Source organism: Nannospalax galili, unplaced genomic scaffold (assembly GCF_000622305.1).
Source record: "Nannospalax galili isolate Female #2095 unplaced genomic scaffold, S.galili_v1.0 scaffold507, whole genome shotgun sequence".
Lineage (NCBI taxonomy): Eukaryota > Metazoa > Chordata > Mammalia > Rodentia > Spalacidae > Nannospalax > Nannospalax galili.
Genome location: NW_008356261.1, coordinates 223,805 through 237,617, shown reverse-complemented (window position 1 = coordinate 237,617; position 13,813 = coordinate 223,805). Strand labels below are relative to the sequence as shown.

Sequence of the window (13,813 nt, the reverse complement as noted above, 5' to 3'; positions counted from 1 at the left end):
TGGTCTATCTATCCCTCTGTCTTGGAGACTCTCCAATAGGAACAGGGTGAGGCTGCCTGGGAACCCCAGGGCCAGACTTTCCCACTCCAGCCTAGAGGAGTTCTCCCTACTGTCCGGTTGTTGGAATACCCCCCTTCACCCTGCAGGCTGGGGCTCCAGGCTGTGTGCAAAGTGTCCAGTGCACTTGCAGGGAACAATACCCTGTGGTGGGGTGAATTTCTAGCACTGGGGCCTCTTGGATAGTCTGAGTGTGTGAAAGAGGAGGAGGGTCCCTGGCTTGAGGGAGGGAGGCTGTACTGGGCAGGGAGGACTATGGGGGAACTGGTTCAGAGCACCTACTTCTTAGCTGACTGACTCAAGGGTCCCCTGACCATCTGGTTTTCTTCAGTCTAGGGACAGAAAGATGATGGGCGATGTGATTGGGGCTCAGGCCTACGCCTCCACCGCCAAGTGCCTGAACATCAGCTCCCTCATCTTCAGCATCCTCTTGATTGTTATCGTCATCATTATTGTCTCCACCACCTCTGTGGCATTCATTGAAGCCATTTCTCAAAGGTTACCACATTCCGGATTCTAGTCCTGCCTCATACTTCACAGTCCACAGCTGCCCCTCCCTCTAACCCCATGCATATGCAAATATTACACTTACACATCTGTCCACAGTGGATTCAATAAAGTGCACATGGTAGCAACTGTGTTGTGACTCTGTCTGCTGACTGATCCTGTACTGAGTTCATCCTGCATCCTCCCTGTCATAAGGAGCAGAGTGTCCTTATGTTGGCAGGATTTTAGCCTCCTGATGTGGGCAGTAGCTGACTAGCATCCTGTGTGGGTATTTGGCTACTCTAGGCAAATGGGACCTGAGCATCACTCCCTGATCCTGGCACAATGTCCCCAGGCCCAGGAAGGGTACCAAAACCTTAATGGAGGGAGGCCTCAGTCCAGGGGTGGAGGGCAAACCCAGAGTTCCTTCCCTTAAGGGAAAAGAAACCCCCAGCTGTGTTCTGGGTTCCATGATTGCCTCTTGGGTATGGCTTCTAGTTCCCCGAGCCAACCTGTTTACAATCAATGGAGTACTGGAGTTTGTCCAGCCCGGTCCTATGCAGTCCTTTGGGTTTATTCCAGGAACCTGAAGTGGGTGGCTTGAGGGTGGAGTGCAAGAATACCTCTCTGTTGGTCACTGGCAGATGAAGTGAAACATAGGCACTGTGACCCCAGCAGGGCTCACTGTCATCTGAGCCTCTCTCTGCAGCCTGAGGAGTTCTCTTAATCTTTTAGGGACCTCAACTTGACTTTGATACAGAAAGTAATTTCATGACAATCTATTATGAAGCAGTTGGGGTTTATTAAAAATAGAAAGGTGCTCAGGGAAAAAAAACAAAGCACACCCAAGAGTCTAGGTGTGAGCTTCTGAAGAGTCACAGTTACCTGTTTTTTTTAAAAAATTGTATTATTTATTTTTATGTGTATGCGTGTTTTGCCTACATGCATGTAAGTGCACCCGTGCTTGCAATGCCCATGGAGGCCAGAAGAGACTGTCGGATCCCCTAGACCTCGAATGACAGATGGTCTTTAGCCACGATATGGGCGCTGAGAACTGAACCCAGATCCTCTGCAAGAGCAGCCAGTGCTTCTAACTGCTAAGCCATCTTTCCAGCCCTGCCTAAGTATTTTAATGGTGACAGTATATAGGATTGTGGAAGCTTTTGGAATTTCATTAACAAGTTTCTAAGGGACTCTTCCTCTATTCTTCATTTCAATAATTGAGGTTATAAGGTTGCTCTGGAGGTGCCTTGGATGAGACCACAATCTGATAAGGGAAAATCAGGTGCCACTTGGGTTGTGTAAGAATTTTCTGGTGAGGAATGTAAGAAAATGCCATTTTCTGTAAGAAAATGTCAGGCTTACACTTGGGAAAGGAGTAAGGTCTTCACTAAATGTTAATTGTGCTGGAATTCAACTCAAAGCTGGTGAGAGTCTTCAACCAAGTAACAGATTCCTTTCTTCTCCATGGATACATGACAGAAAGGGGCCAGGGAACTTGCTGGTGCTTCAGCAGGATGGTCCAGGATGTTGCCTGTGAGCCTAGGCTGGAAGGTTACTATCCTCATATGGGAATCAAATGGCACCTGACCTCAGGACCCTCCTGGAGCCCTGGGAAGAGGACTCACCTGCCCAGGGTGCAAGCCAGTCAGACAAAGCAGCTCACACTTAATACCCCAGAGCCTAAGATCTAGGGACAATTTTGGACTAAAGGAAGCTTCTCTACCGAGAAAAAGAGTAACCATTTAAAGTTCAAAGATTTGATTCTGATATCTCAGATCTGTCCCACCATGAGGAGGTTGCTATTTTGACATTTGGCTTCTGCAGTGGGCCTAGAGTTGAGGGTTCTGCATTGCCAACATGTTATTAGATGTTCCTATAATCAACCCCGTAGAAGAGTGGACAGAAAAGAATAGACAATGCCCAGTGAACAGAAAGCAGCATGGAGAATGGAGCTGGAAGTGGATGGTCCAGGAGGGATGCAAGGGCCAGGACTCCATCAGCTGCCTCCAGAGGTAACAGAGTCCATCTATCCCACAGGGTCAGGGCTGTTCTCAATCCCTGAGAGTCAGAGGATTCTCCTGGAACCTTGTGATTCTAGACACAGTGCATTCTTGAATTAGACATCAGTGATCCAAGACAGAGGTACTACGACTCTGTTTCCATCTGCCCAGAGAAAGAGACTAGAAACCTGAATCCATGCCCTGTTCCCCTCAGGCAGGGAGAGTGAGGATGGGCTCTGTACAGGACCAGTATGGGAACAGCAGCAGAGATATCATAGCAGTCACCACCAGGTGCATTTTATCTAGTCCCACTGGACAGATGTGTGAGTATAACATCTGTGGTGAAGTCAGGGCCTTCAGCCTCAGGGTGCATGCCAGCTGTGGAGCACATGTTGCTGGTAGGTGAAGAATGGGAAGGTCTCAAATATAGAAAGCCAGCCGAGACCTCGGTGTTTCTGGGTTCTTAGTACTGTCATGACTTGGAGAGGAGACAAAGTAAGGCATTGGGATAAAGTTTTACCAGGGTAAAGGCACACACTCAAAGGTTGGTTGTAGGCTTCTGAAAAGTCTGCTGGAATTTGGATAGCTCATTTTATTATTAAACTTTAGGTAGAGTAGTTACAAATCAAGGTGGGGTGAAAGGAAGGGAATTCTGGGAATGTGTCAAGGTTGTTTCCCCAATGGGGGAAAATGGAGTTACTCTTCTTTTTAGTCCAGGTCTGTGATGGGACCAGGAGATTTTGCAATTCTGATACTATGGAGATGCTATTATAACAAAGCAGGGAGTGGTCATCTGGTCGGTTTTGGATGGTCCTGTTGTAATGCAGCCGAGGTTGCGTTAGCCCTGCCACTATGCAGTTTGCCTGTTGGTTTCCCTGTGCTTTCTTTAGCCTACTTCAGGGGAAGGACATGGCAGGACTAGAAGCCAGAATCCACTATCATCTGAGGTTTGTGAGCCTACCAGGTCTGACAAGAACAAGGGTGGTAGTAATACTGATAAGGACAATGGCCACAAAGTTGCTGAAGACCAGGGTGCTTATGTTCAGGCACTTGGTGATAGAGGTGCAGGCTTGGGCCCCAGTCACACTATTTACTGTCTTTCTGTTCCTAGACTAGAGGAGACCAGCTAGCAAAGGACCCTGGAGAATGCCATCTAAGAGTGAAGTGCTCTGACTGGGTCATCCTCCCTTGCTCACTGCAGCCTCCCTGCTTCAGGTCAGGGACCCTCCCTCCCCTTTCACATATGCAGACTGTCCAGGAATCCTCAGCACTGTCTGCTTGATGCTAGGTGATCTTAGTGGGCATGGGAAGGTTTCCTGAACCCTGGTAGGTTCAGGAAATCACAGGCGTTTGCTGGGGGACCTATGGGCAGAAGTAACCAAGGCTTTTGACCTGAGCAGCTCAGAGAAGTTGAGCAGAGGAGGTATGAAGGATTTCACCTCTTGCTGAGAATTTGAGCTGGGAATACAGTAAGATACCCTTTATCAAGCAGGTTCTTGGGCATATGAGCCTGGAGTTGGAGATGGACTTCTTGCTGGAATATACATTGAGTCCTTGGCACATACAAGCATCTGAGCCAACCAGAGATGGAGGATGGCATGAGGAAGTCATTCCACTCACATTTTAGGATTGAGAGGAAAGACTAACAGGCCAAAGAGACTGAGGGGACTGTCTGCCAAAGAGCTAGAGGAAGTGTCCATCACAGGGGCTGGGGAGGGTTTCCTGCTGTCTGTGGTGGAAGGGAGGGAGGCAGGCTCCCTCACTGTCCCTTTTAGCCCATTTTCTCCTTAGCATTCATCTCTAGCAAGATATATCTTTGCTCTCCCCACTCTGATCTCTGAGTTCTGGAGATGGAAGACTGTAGTGTCAGCAGCTCTGGTTCTCAGGAGGGAGCTTTGGCCCTTCCCTGAAACTGAAGCAGTGTCATATCCACTCAGCCCCAGGGCCCACCAAGGGACGATCTGCAGCCAATACCCTCAGCAGCCTTTCGTGGATAGTGAGGACAGCAGGGGGCTCTGGTGGGTGGTCTGAAGCCTCTGCCCATGTGGCATTGCAGTCTTTGATGGGGTCTTCTGAGAGGGGTGGGGGACACTAGGGTGCAAGGGCGGGCCTCACTACTTGGCAGGCTGAGGCTGTAATTTGTGTTATATATAGCGAGTGGAGCTGGCCAGTCAGGGAGGGTGGTGTGGGTCTATAAGCAGGTCCGGTGCTCAGAGAGCACAAGTCTCAGGAAGACACGGCGCTGGAACCCATGGATACTTCATACCCCCGTGAAGACCCCCGGACCCCATCACCCCGCAAGGCTGATGATGCTGCCCACACAGCCCTCCCCATGGGGGTTACTGGCCCTACACCACGTGACCACCTGCTCTGGTCAGTCTTCAGCACGCTCTACCTGAACCTGTGCTGTCTCGGTTTCCTGGCGCTGGTGCACTCCGTCAAGGTTAGCTTTGAGGCTTGGGGGAAGGGTTGTGGAAGACTGAGTGTAGGGTGTGAGGGGATGTAGATGGGGCCAGGGGTTCTAAGGAAAAATACATGAGGACTGTTAGCATGGCAAGAGTGCCTCACTAAGCTGGGGACCACAAGGGCATCTTCATTAAGAGGTGGTACACTGTTCACGGAAAAGGGAGGCCTGGCTATATAGTCCTTCCGAAAGGGCAAGGTCTATAAAGATTTCCCATAGAGAGATTCCCATGTACTGTGACTTCTGTGAGCTGAGTGAGCCCTTGGCTGCTGCTCCTGAGTGGGACTGGGTTCTTGGTTCCCCAGAGGACCCCTCTTGCACAGGGGACTCTCAGATGATGACTCAGAATGGCCACTGATCCATAGCTGCAGCCCTTATTTGGGCTAGGGTCACAATGACCAAAGAGCCTGTCAAGGGCCAAACTGTTGGAAATCATGGAGAATGTGGGCCCAGCTCAGGGGAGTGTCTCCTCAGGCTACACCCCTCCATCAAGATTTGGGAGTCAATCTGTGCCCATCAGTTGCTTTGGGTGGGCTCTGGTCCCCTAGACACCATGAACATGTAACAGACTGGTTCTGGTGCTGCTCTGCAGGCCCGAGACCAGAAGGTGGCTGGGGACCTGGAGGCTGCACGGCGGTATGGCTCCAAAGCCAAGTGCTACAACATCCTGGCTGCGATGTGGACCTTGGTGCCTCCACTGCTGCTCCTGGGGCTGGTGGTGACTGGTGCTTTGCACCTGTCCCGGCTGGCCAAAGATTCTGCAGCCTTCTTCAGCACCAAGTTTGAAGACGGGGACTATGACTGACAGACTGAGTTCTGACCCTGTCCTGAACCCAGGACAACTCCAGGGCATTGACCCCACGGGCTCAACACCAGCTCTAGGGAGTTCTACCCTAATGTAGGGCCTTGATCCAGGCCCTACCATGACACCAAAGGCTACTCCCTTGTCTACCATGGACACTCAATGCTGACCCATTCCGACCCCATGGACCTCACCCCTAACATTGAGGGTCCTCAGTATCTGGCTCTGTCCCTTTCTTCTCACTTACTAGGCAGACCCTCCATTCATAATTAAAAGTGACAGGTTCCAGAAATGCCTTGATGCCTTCTTCCTGGTTGCAGTGGGGTAGGGAGTCCATGTACCAAATCCTCTGGCCAACCCCCAGTCACCCTGTTCTGTCTGCCTATCTGTCTCTGAGTGTCCCCTTTGCTTAGCTACAGGGCAGTCTGTGGCTTCTGGGGTGGAGGAGCCTAAGTATTTTAGGATGCAGTTTTAGAATTCATGCCTTTGATCTCTATTGCCTTGTGGGTTGATGGCCTGTGTCCCAGAACATGTGAGGGCGTATCCTGACTCCCCATGTGCCACAGCGGTCTTCTCCCCTCTTAGATCAGTGAAGATTGTAGGGAAGGCAGGCAGGGGGCCATTTTCTATGTGGGGATGGACACTGAACTCACATATACACAGGGCAGCAACACCATCCACATACAGAGAGACATACAGCCTTCTCTCCTCCTTTCCTCTCTCACACACCTATCTGTTCAGAGACAGACAGACGGCGGATGTGGTAACTCCTGAACCATCAGTGGACTAGATGCATGTTCTCACATTATTTCTTCTCCCTTATGCATCTCATGCCCCCAGCATCCACAGAAAACCAAGCATAATCATGCATATACATATCACACACACACACACACACACACACACACACACACAGTGAGGCCCACCGGGTCTCCCAGCATCCACAGTAAACCTACACACACACACACACACACACACACACACACACACACACACACACACACAGTGAGGCCCGCCAGGTCTCCCAGCATCCACAGTAAACTCAGCATAATCATGCATATACATATCACACACACACACACACACACACACACACACACACACACACACACACAGTGAGGCCCCCAGGGTCTTGTTGTGGCCAGGCTAATAACAGAGCAGGCTAACTGTGTGGGTCTTAACCAAAAGTAGGCTCAAGGGTGGGAATACTCCACCCAGGTCCCTTGCCTTCTCAAGAGGTCCCTTTGCTTGCCAACTCTTCCTGGGCTGGAGGTTAGGGTCTCTGCCTAGCTGCTCTGGTTGGGCAGCCCCCCACTCTGTTGCATGCTTGAGTCCAGAGGAGTCCCAGGCTACTGACATTGTGTCACGCCAAACTCTGGAGGTAGGGGTATGTGTTGGGGACTAGGGGGGTAGAGAGGTATCAGCCTATGTGAGGCACTAGTCCAATCGTTGACCGGGGCCAAGGACAGTGTGTGGCTATGTTTAGACAAAGATGAATACAGTGTGCTGACCAGGTTTGGTTCAAGAAGGGGTCAACCTCTGTTGGCTCCATAGAATGGGAATAGGGGACTTGTATGTTCCTGGGTAGATGACCCTAGGATATTTTTCGAGCCCCCATGTAGAATGAGGAGCAGGATTGCTGGCTTGTATCCAGGTGCTGAGAACAGAGCATGTGGTCAAGTTGGAGAAGCATCACCAGCAGCCTCCCCTGCCCTAGGCTCCTAGACCTGACCAGCAGTGCCAGCCCACACGCTCTATCAACTACCACGACCCCAAGGGCTTATCACACTACATGCACAGAGGTGACTGTACACACACAGGTGGCATGCACATTCAAGTACTTGATTACATCCATCCTGTGTGTGTAGTGCTACCTACCACTCTGTTCTGGTGCCCATGTCCAGTCCTGACTCTGGAGCTACAGATGAACATCCAGTTCTGCTAGGGCAGCACCTGACCCACCACAAAGAAGGTGGAGGAGGGGGGAGACACAAGGATCCAACTTGCCCCTGAGCTTTGAAGTCTTAGCATCTCCTGTCCCCAGGTGCAAAGGGACATGGGTCCATCACACATTCTAACTTCAGGAGTTTTTTCCATCACTGACTTTAATTGGTCAGACTGTCTTGGTGCAGGGGCACAGACCTCACTAGGATCTTGGCCCTAGATAGTATGTTCTTGGGAAATACTGATAAAGTATGCCAGGAGCTGAGGCCCCAGGAGCAGAGGCTGGGCAGGCCTTCCAGCTGTAGGCAGCCTTTCAGCACAGATGGCCAGGACCATGGCCTGGAATCCTGCACATCTGACTCCAGTTCCTCTGGTGGCCAGCCAGGAACTTGAGGTCTTGCTGTAGTGTCCATCTGTCTTGTTCTATGGCGAAAGCTCTGCCTTCCTTCTAATAGGTTACTTGGTTAAGGACAGCTCTCACCCTAGGCCACTATGCCAGAGACCATCTGACTCCAGAGTCAAGAGGAGTTAAAGAATTGGGAGTCCAAGTCCCCCAAAATCCTTGATTATTTGGCTAGCTCAGTCTGGTCCCAATTATATGCCACAAGAAACTCCTATCTGGGAAAGCTAAGCCCCTGACTCCATGTCCCTCCCTGCCGACCACCTTCTCATCAGAGCTGCTGGCCATTCCCCACCCAGCCCCGTGACCAGAGCAGTCCAGGGACCAGAAGCCAGAGGTGAGCAACAAAGTTAAGGCCCAGTCCTGGGGAGACAAAGATGGGGAGCCAAGGGACGGGGTGCTCAGGTCAGTCCTAGGCCAGAGAGTGTGTGAGGATAGAGAACTGGGGAGGGAGAGGGGAGTGAAGGGGAAGGGAATAGGCACGGAGGGAGGCCCAGTAGCCTCGGTGGTTCCAGGATCCAGATAGATTTTAGTGCAGGGTGTGTGGGAGCTTGTGGTGATGACCCCAAGAGTGTCTCACAGGCACTGAAACAGGTTTCTAACGTCAAGATGTCAAAACTTCTCCCAGGAAACACTCAAGAGCTGGAGTTTCTGGACATCTATGGAGGTGACCTTTGTATCCGGCCAGCTGAGTGGGGAAAGGAGACCTTGTGTCCTGCAGGAAAAGAGCGCCAGTCCTTAAGAGCATGCACCAGGACACCTGGGTAACATGATCATGGACTGTTCCCTACCTGGTGACAGAAGGTGTCGGGCCTGTGATGGCCACAGCTCAGCCTCTAGCAGAGGGGCGCAGGGCCCTTCCTGGGCTGTGACCTCAACTGTTATGGAGTCCTTGGAGAAGGCAAAGTTGAGTTTGTTCCCCTGGTAGGAGATGCCAGAGACACACAGTCCAGAGACTCCCACTGGGCACAGGGGGTCAAAGGTCACACCTGCTTCAGTGACCCTGTGGAGAGAGCTGTATGAAGAGGGTAGGGACAAGTGGGGATCCCCTGTTGGTCACTACACTCACCTGAACCCTGTGCACCCAAAGAGTGTTGCCTGTAAGAAGCCCCCCATGCCTGTCAGGAAGTTCACTGCACCAGATCCATCCGCATTTTCAGTCCATATCTGCAGGGGACAAGGATGGCTGTGACTTGAGGTATAAGGTCAGGCAGGGCCCTGACCCTGCTGAGACTACCACAGAGCAGAAGACAGAGGCAGTGAGTGGTGGGTGGGAACCCAGCTGACCTTGAAGGGCTCTGTGACATTGGTGAAACTCCTGTTCAGGAGGATCTGAGCCCTTGACGGGTCCTTCAGCTCCATCCAGCCCACAGCAAACATGCTCTGAGGTCAGAATTCAGAGGACATGCAAGGGTTAAACCCACTGTGTGGGAAAGGAAGAGCGAGGACAATGGGTCCAGGCCACTCACGAGGCTCCTCACCCAGGTCATGGCAGGGCCCTTGGGAGATGTCACAGCCTCATAAATCTCCAGATTTTTCCTTCGGATGTCAGGACTCAGGGATAATGGGACTGGGTATCCCAGTAGCACAACATCAGCCTGCTTTACTTCTTCTCCTGAGTGGAGGAAGGGGACAGGATAGACATGGGGTTTGGGTTGAGAAGATGAGGGTGTCCTACGGTGAATGTGGGGGTCTTGGCCAGGCAGAAGGGTCCTTGAGGGACTTGGCACAACTCACCAAGCTCATACCCATCAAATTCAGGGTGGAAGTTCTGCTCAGGGTCAAAGGGCACCTTGATCTTATCAGCTATCTCCAGCCACTGGTTGGGAACCGGCAGACCCAGGTCCTCTGCCAAAGCAGCAGTGAAGCGCAGACTGGGGAGGAGACAGTCTGCAGCTGTATAGCTTCTGGCTGGACCCAGCCTGCTGTGCTAGGGCTGAGGTGAGGGAGGGGTGTCTCATATCTGACCTGTTCTGGACTAAGACGTTGGTATACACAGAGTTGTTGACTCCTGAGTGGTATTCGTCAGGGGGCATGACTCCTGGGCACACAGGGCCACCATGGCAATTAGTATAGGGGCTCAGGACATGCCATCCGTAACAGTAGCCAGTATTGGGCTGGCCACAGCATTCCCGAGCCCTCACCTTTCAGGTGGTACTTTTTCTCCTGGGGGCTCCACTCCACACGGCTGCACCAAAACTCAGCCACAGCACTGACCACATCCCAACCACCAGCTTCTTGGAAGAACTGCAAGTCCTAGGGAATGAGAGCAGGGCAAAGGGTGAGCGCCTACCTCTGGGGCACCCCAAAAGTAGTATCTGGCTCCCAGAGCCCCTCTTCACACAGATTTCCAGGACTGTCCCTGTAAGGGTCAAGAGGTAGAATGTTGCCACATCAGGTAGGTGAGCATGCCTGGGGTATAAAGATGTCTTACCTGGGTGGTGTGGTAGTATAGCTGGAAGGCCAATACTACTGCCCCATTGATATGGATCTCCTGGGTCCCATATATGTCCTCAGGGCAGACCTCCAGGCCAGTGCTTGCACTCTCCCAAGCAAACTTGGCTCCCTGTGAGGAAGGATGGGATGGACAGATCCTGATCTGTGGAGGGGCAGCCCAGTCTTATGGGGGGTGTTCTTCAAGGAGGGAGGAAAGAGGAAGTGGGGGCTCCGGTGCTACTGAATGGCACTGAGCAGACCCTGTGGCAGAGTCCTATGGGATGGTGCCAAGGTTCTCTTACCTGGTAGCCCAGGTTCTGGGCATTCTTCAGGGCCCCTCCCAGCGTACGGACTCGGTACTCCAGGATAGCCCTTGCAGCCTCTGGGTGGAACATCAGGATATTTGGGAATATCCAGAGGTCCTGAGAAGATGAACCACTCTGGAGCTGGATAGGCGCTCACACCTTCTCCCTCCCTCCTGTACTGTGTACATCCCACCCTGTCAAGGCTTCCAGGTAATACAAAGCAAACATGACAGCTGGCAGCTTCCTCTCAATCTTCTGGAGGCCTTCTGCCTCTCTGGGTCCCTCATCTGATGCCCACCCAAACCCACCTGGGACCTCTCTGGCCTGCCTAGTCCAGTGCCATTTCTCCAGCCTAGACAGCCTGAGTTCTGGTCCTCAGCCTAGCCATTATTGGGAGGTGCTGGCATCTGGGTCCAGGCCTTTGGGGAGAGTTTGCTTCAGGCTCTCTGGCTGCCTGACCTCAGTCTCCCTGGACCTCATCTGTAAAATGGGTCACAGTGCAGACTTCCCAGAGCATCAGAAAACATAGGAATGGCCTTAAGTCTTCCCCTCAATATTTCCTCACTCAGTGGTCACCAAACTCCATATGCCGCGTCCTTGATTTCTTCAGCCTTCATTCCTTGCCTTCTTCACCCAGCTACTCCTGGCAGCCACGGATCTTTCCAGACTGTACCTCTACCTGCCACTCCTCTTAAGCAGTCTCTATGACTTCCTCAGCCCTTGGATGAACTCCAGGCTTGTATCCAGTTCTCTCTGAGGTCTGGGCCTGCTGTTCTTCCCACCTCAGTGAGGCCCCTCCTCTGCCTTTAGATGCTGCTCACCCTCAGCTCAGGGCCTTTGCACCTGCTCTTACTTGGATCACTCTTTTCTAACAAACTCCTACGTATCCTTCTTTTGAGATATTACCTCCTCTAGGAAGCAATCCCATCTATGACCTCTGTGCTTCCATGGTCTTGATCTCAAGTAGGGCAAATGTCTACACACAGCTCCCTGTGCAGGGTGTACCTGGTCCCAGAAGATGTGGCCCCAGTAGCACTCCTCTTGGCTCCCATTGGAGAGGCCCCCAGGACTGAGCCCATGGCTGATGTATCCTCGGGTGCCAGGTTGGGGCAGAGCACTAAACAGGTAGTAGAGAGAGCCACGGAGGGCCTGGCGCAGGGCCAGGGGCCCAGCCATGTCCAAGCCACAGCCCACCCAGAGCTGGGCCCAGGCCTCTGCATGGGTGGTGTATAGAATGCCCCTGGTCTGCAGGTGCAAAGCCTCAGCAAAGCAGCCCTGGGTCTCAGCCTGGCTGCCGCCCACCACAGTCAGAAAGTCCCAGGTCCTGTCCTTCTCATCTTCTCCAAGGGTCAAGGCTGGGGGCACTGGCATCCATAGCATGTGAACCTCCTGCTGTGGCTCCCCTGGCTGCTCAGGGGTGAGTGTATGGCCATGCAGGTACCTATAAGAGCATAGTTGAGCCTCAGGAATAGACTCCCTCTCTGGGGTACCCAGACAAGACCTAGCCCACTCCTCACCGGACACCCTGGAAGTCAGGCCCCACATGAAGGTCCAGGTCTGGGCTTTCTGGGGAGAAGGCTGACCGTAGCAGCACTGTGATGGATTGTTTCCTTGTGGTCAAGCGTGCAATGGACACTCTGAAGGCCAGAACATGGGGCAGCACACGGTGAGCATAGATGCACTGGGAAGCCCGGAAGCTGGAGCCTTCCAGGGTGTGCAGAAAGGAACCTAGGGAGAGTTGGGAGCCTCAGTCATCCTGGGGAACATCAGAATGGAGGACAGCCCCAGAACAACTGCAAAGCTGTGGCCCCCCCAAAACCACAGAGTACCATAGATTTCTTGAGCTGGGAATGGGGTCCCTTAAACCTCCAGCTGCCTCTTCCCAGTGACGTGGGCCCACTCTGGCAGACTTGCTGTTGTCTTGGAAGCTACGGCTGCACAGGACCCCAGCAGGCCCACCCAGAAGAAAGTAAAGTGAGGCAAACCACAGAGGCCTATGTTGGGATGCTTCTTAAAGATCAACTGTTTTATTTTTGAGACAGATATTGCTGTGTAGCCCAGGATGGACCCCAATTCTCCATCTTCTTGCCTCAATCTCCTCAGTACTGAGATTACAGGTCTGAGTCACATACTGGCTTTTATGGCCTACTTTCCCTTGTGAGACTTCCCAAGTGAGAATGTCCCTCTCAACAGCTTAAGGAGAAGGAGGCTAAGATTGGTGGCAACTAACCTGTGTTGGTGTCCAGGGAGAAGGTCTTGGTTAGTTGTTCTCCAATCCCTGCAGGGGCCTCCAGCCAGACATTGAGGGGGCTGGGCAGAATTGCCCTGTGAGTATTCCCTCCAGCCCCATTGTACACACCATTAACATGCACTGTGTCATGATACACACGTGTACCCAGATATGAGTTGGTTACAGTGGCCCAGAGCCGGGGGTCACTGGGCATGCAGTGGGCTCTGAATATGGTTGGATCATCCTCAGAGTCCTCCATGAAACACTTTTGGTACAGGTGGCCTGGAGAAAGCAAGTCGATGGTGACTAGCTGGACTTCCCTCTGCAGACTGACAGTGAACCCCCAAAACCCCACGAAACTTGGCTGATCCGCATAGATGATAAGTATGTGTCCAGCTGGGTAACCCTACTTTCCAGAGCCTTCATCTAGGGGTAGCACCAAGAACACCACCTCAAGTCAAGGGGAACTCTAGGAAATCAGAGAATGAGAAAACTTGTATCCTCAGCGCCCAGGTTAGAATTCCCACCTGATCCTGCAACAGGTCTCCCTCAGCCAGGTGTCAGATCCAGACCGGCTTCCTGAGGTAGGCCTTGTCAAGAGAAGAACCAGGGAGTTCACACCAGGGAGGTGGAGGGAAGACCACGCGGGAGGAGGAAGGGGGGGGGAGAGAGAGAAGAGAGAGAGA

At 52.4% G+C, this 13,813-nt stretch overlaps 3 protein-coding genes across 6 annotated transcripts in view; 2 read left to right on the top strand and 1 right to left on the bottom strand.

The window, feature by feature from the left end:
• Positions 1-695, top strand: part of LOC103751064 (interferon-induced transmembrane protein 2) — a 1,238-nt gene extending 543 nt beyond the window's left edge. Inside the window, exon 2 of the mRNA XM_008854368.3 lies at positions 389-695. Coding sequence (XP_008852590.1) covers positions 389-577 — 189 coding nt within the window. The 3' untranslated portion in view covers positions 578-695. The remainder of the gene's footprint in view (positions 1-388) is intronic.
• A 2,438-nt stretch (positions 696-3,133) lies between these two features.
• Positions 3,134-6,710, top strand: Ifitm5 (interferon induced transmembrane protein 5). The gene is made up of 2 exons (XM_008854366.3): positions 3,134-4,989; positions 5,603-6,710. Exons 1-2 carry the CDS (start codon positions 4,798-4,800, stop codon positions 5,813-5,815), a joined length of 405 nt encoding a protein of 134 aa, XP_008852588.1. The 5' UTR covers positions 3,134-4,797; the 3' UTR covers positions 5,816-6,710.
• Positions 6,711-6,908: 198 nt separating this feature from the next.
• The window catches only part of Pgghg (protein-glucosylgalactosylhydroxylysine glucosidase), a 7,474-nt gene continuing 569 nt past the window's right edge, over positions 6,909-13,813 (bottom strand). Inside the window, exons 2-15 of one of the 4 annotated variants that reach the window (XM_029556817.1) lie at positions 13,655-13,717; positions 13,128-13,409; positions 12,481-12,625; positions 11,903-12,338; positions 10,895-11,014; positions 10,591-10,722; positions 10,301-10,412; positions 10,125-10,197; positions 9,894-10,030; positions 9,638-9,771; positions 9,444-9,539; positions 9,226-9,323; positions 8,948-9,159; positions 6,909-8,871 (exon numbers count right to left, since the gene is read on the bottom strand). In XM_029556817.1, coding sequence (XP_029412677.1) covers positions 8,816-8,871; positions 8,948-9,159; positions 9,226-9,323; positions 9,444-9,539; positions 9,638-9,771; positions 9,894-10,030; positions 10,125-10,197; positions 10,301-10,412; positions 10,591-10,722; positions 10,895-11,014; positions 11,903-12,338; positions 12,481-12,625; positions 13,128-13,386 — 2,010 coding nt within the window. In that variant the 5' untranslated portion in view covers positions 13,387-13,409; positions 13,655-13,717 and the 3' untranslated portion in view covers positions 6,909-8,815. Of the gene's footprint in view, positions 8,872-8,947; positions 9,160-9,225; positions 9,324-9,443; positions 9,540-9,637; positions 9,772-9,893; positions 10,031-10,124; positions 10,198-10,300; positions 10,413-10,590; positions 10,723-10,894; positions 11,015-11,902; positions 12,339-12,414; positions 12,626-13,127; positions 13,410-13,654; positions 13,718-13,813 lie in introns of all 4 variants that reach the window. The other 3 variants (XM_008854365.3, XM_029556818.1, XM_029556819.1) reach the window with 3 other exon arrangements.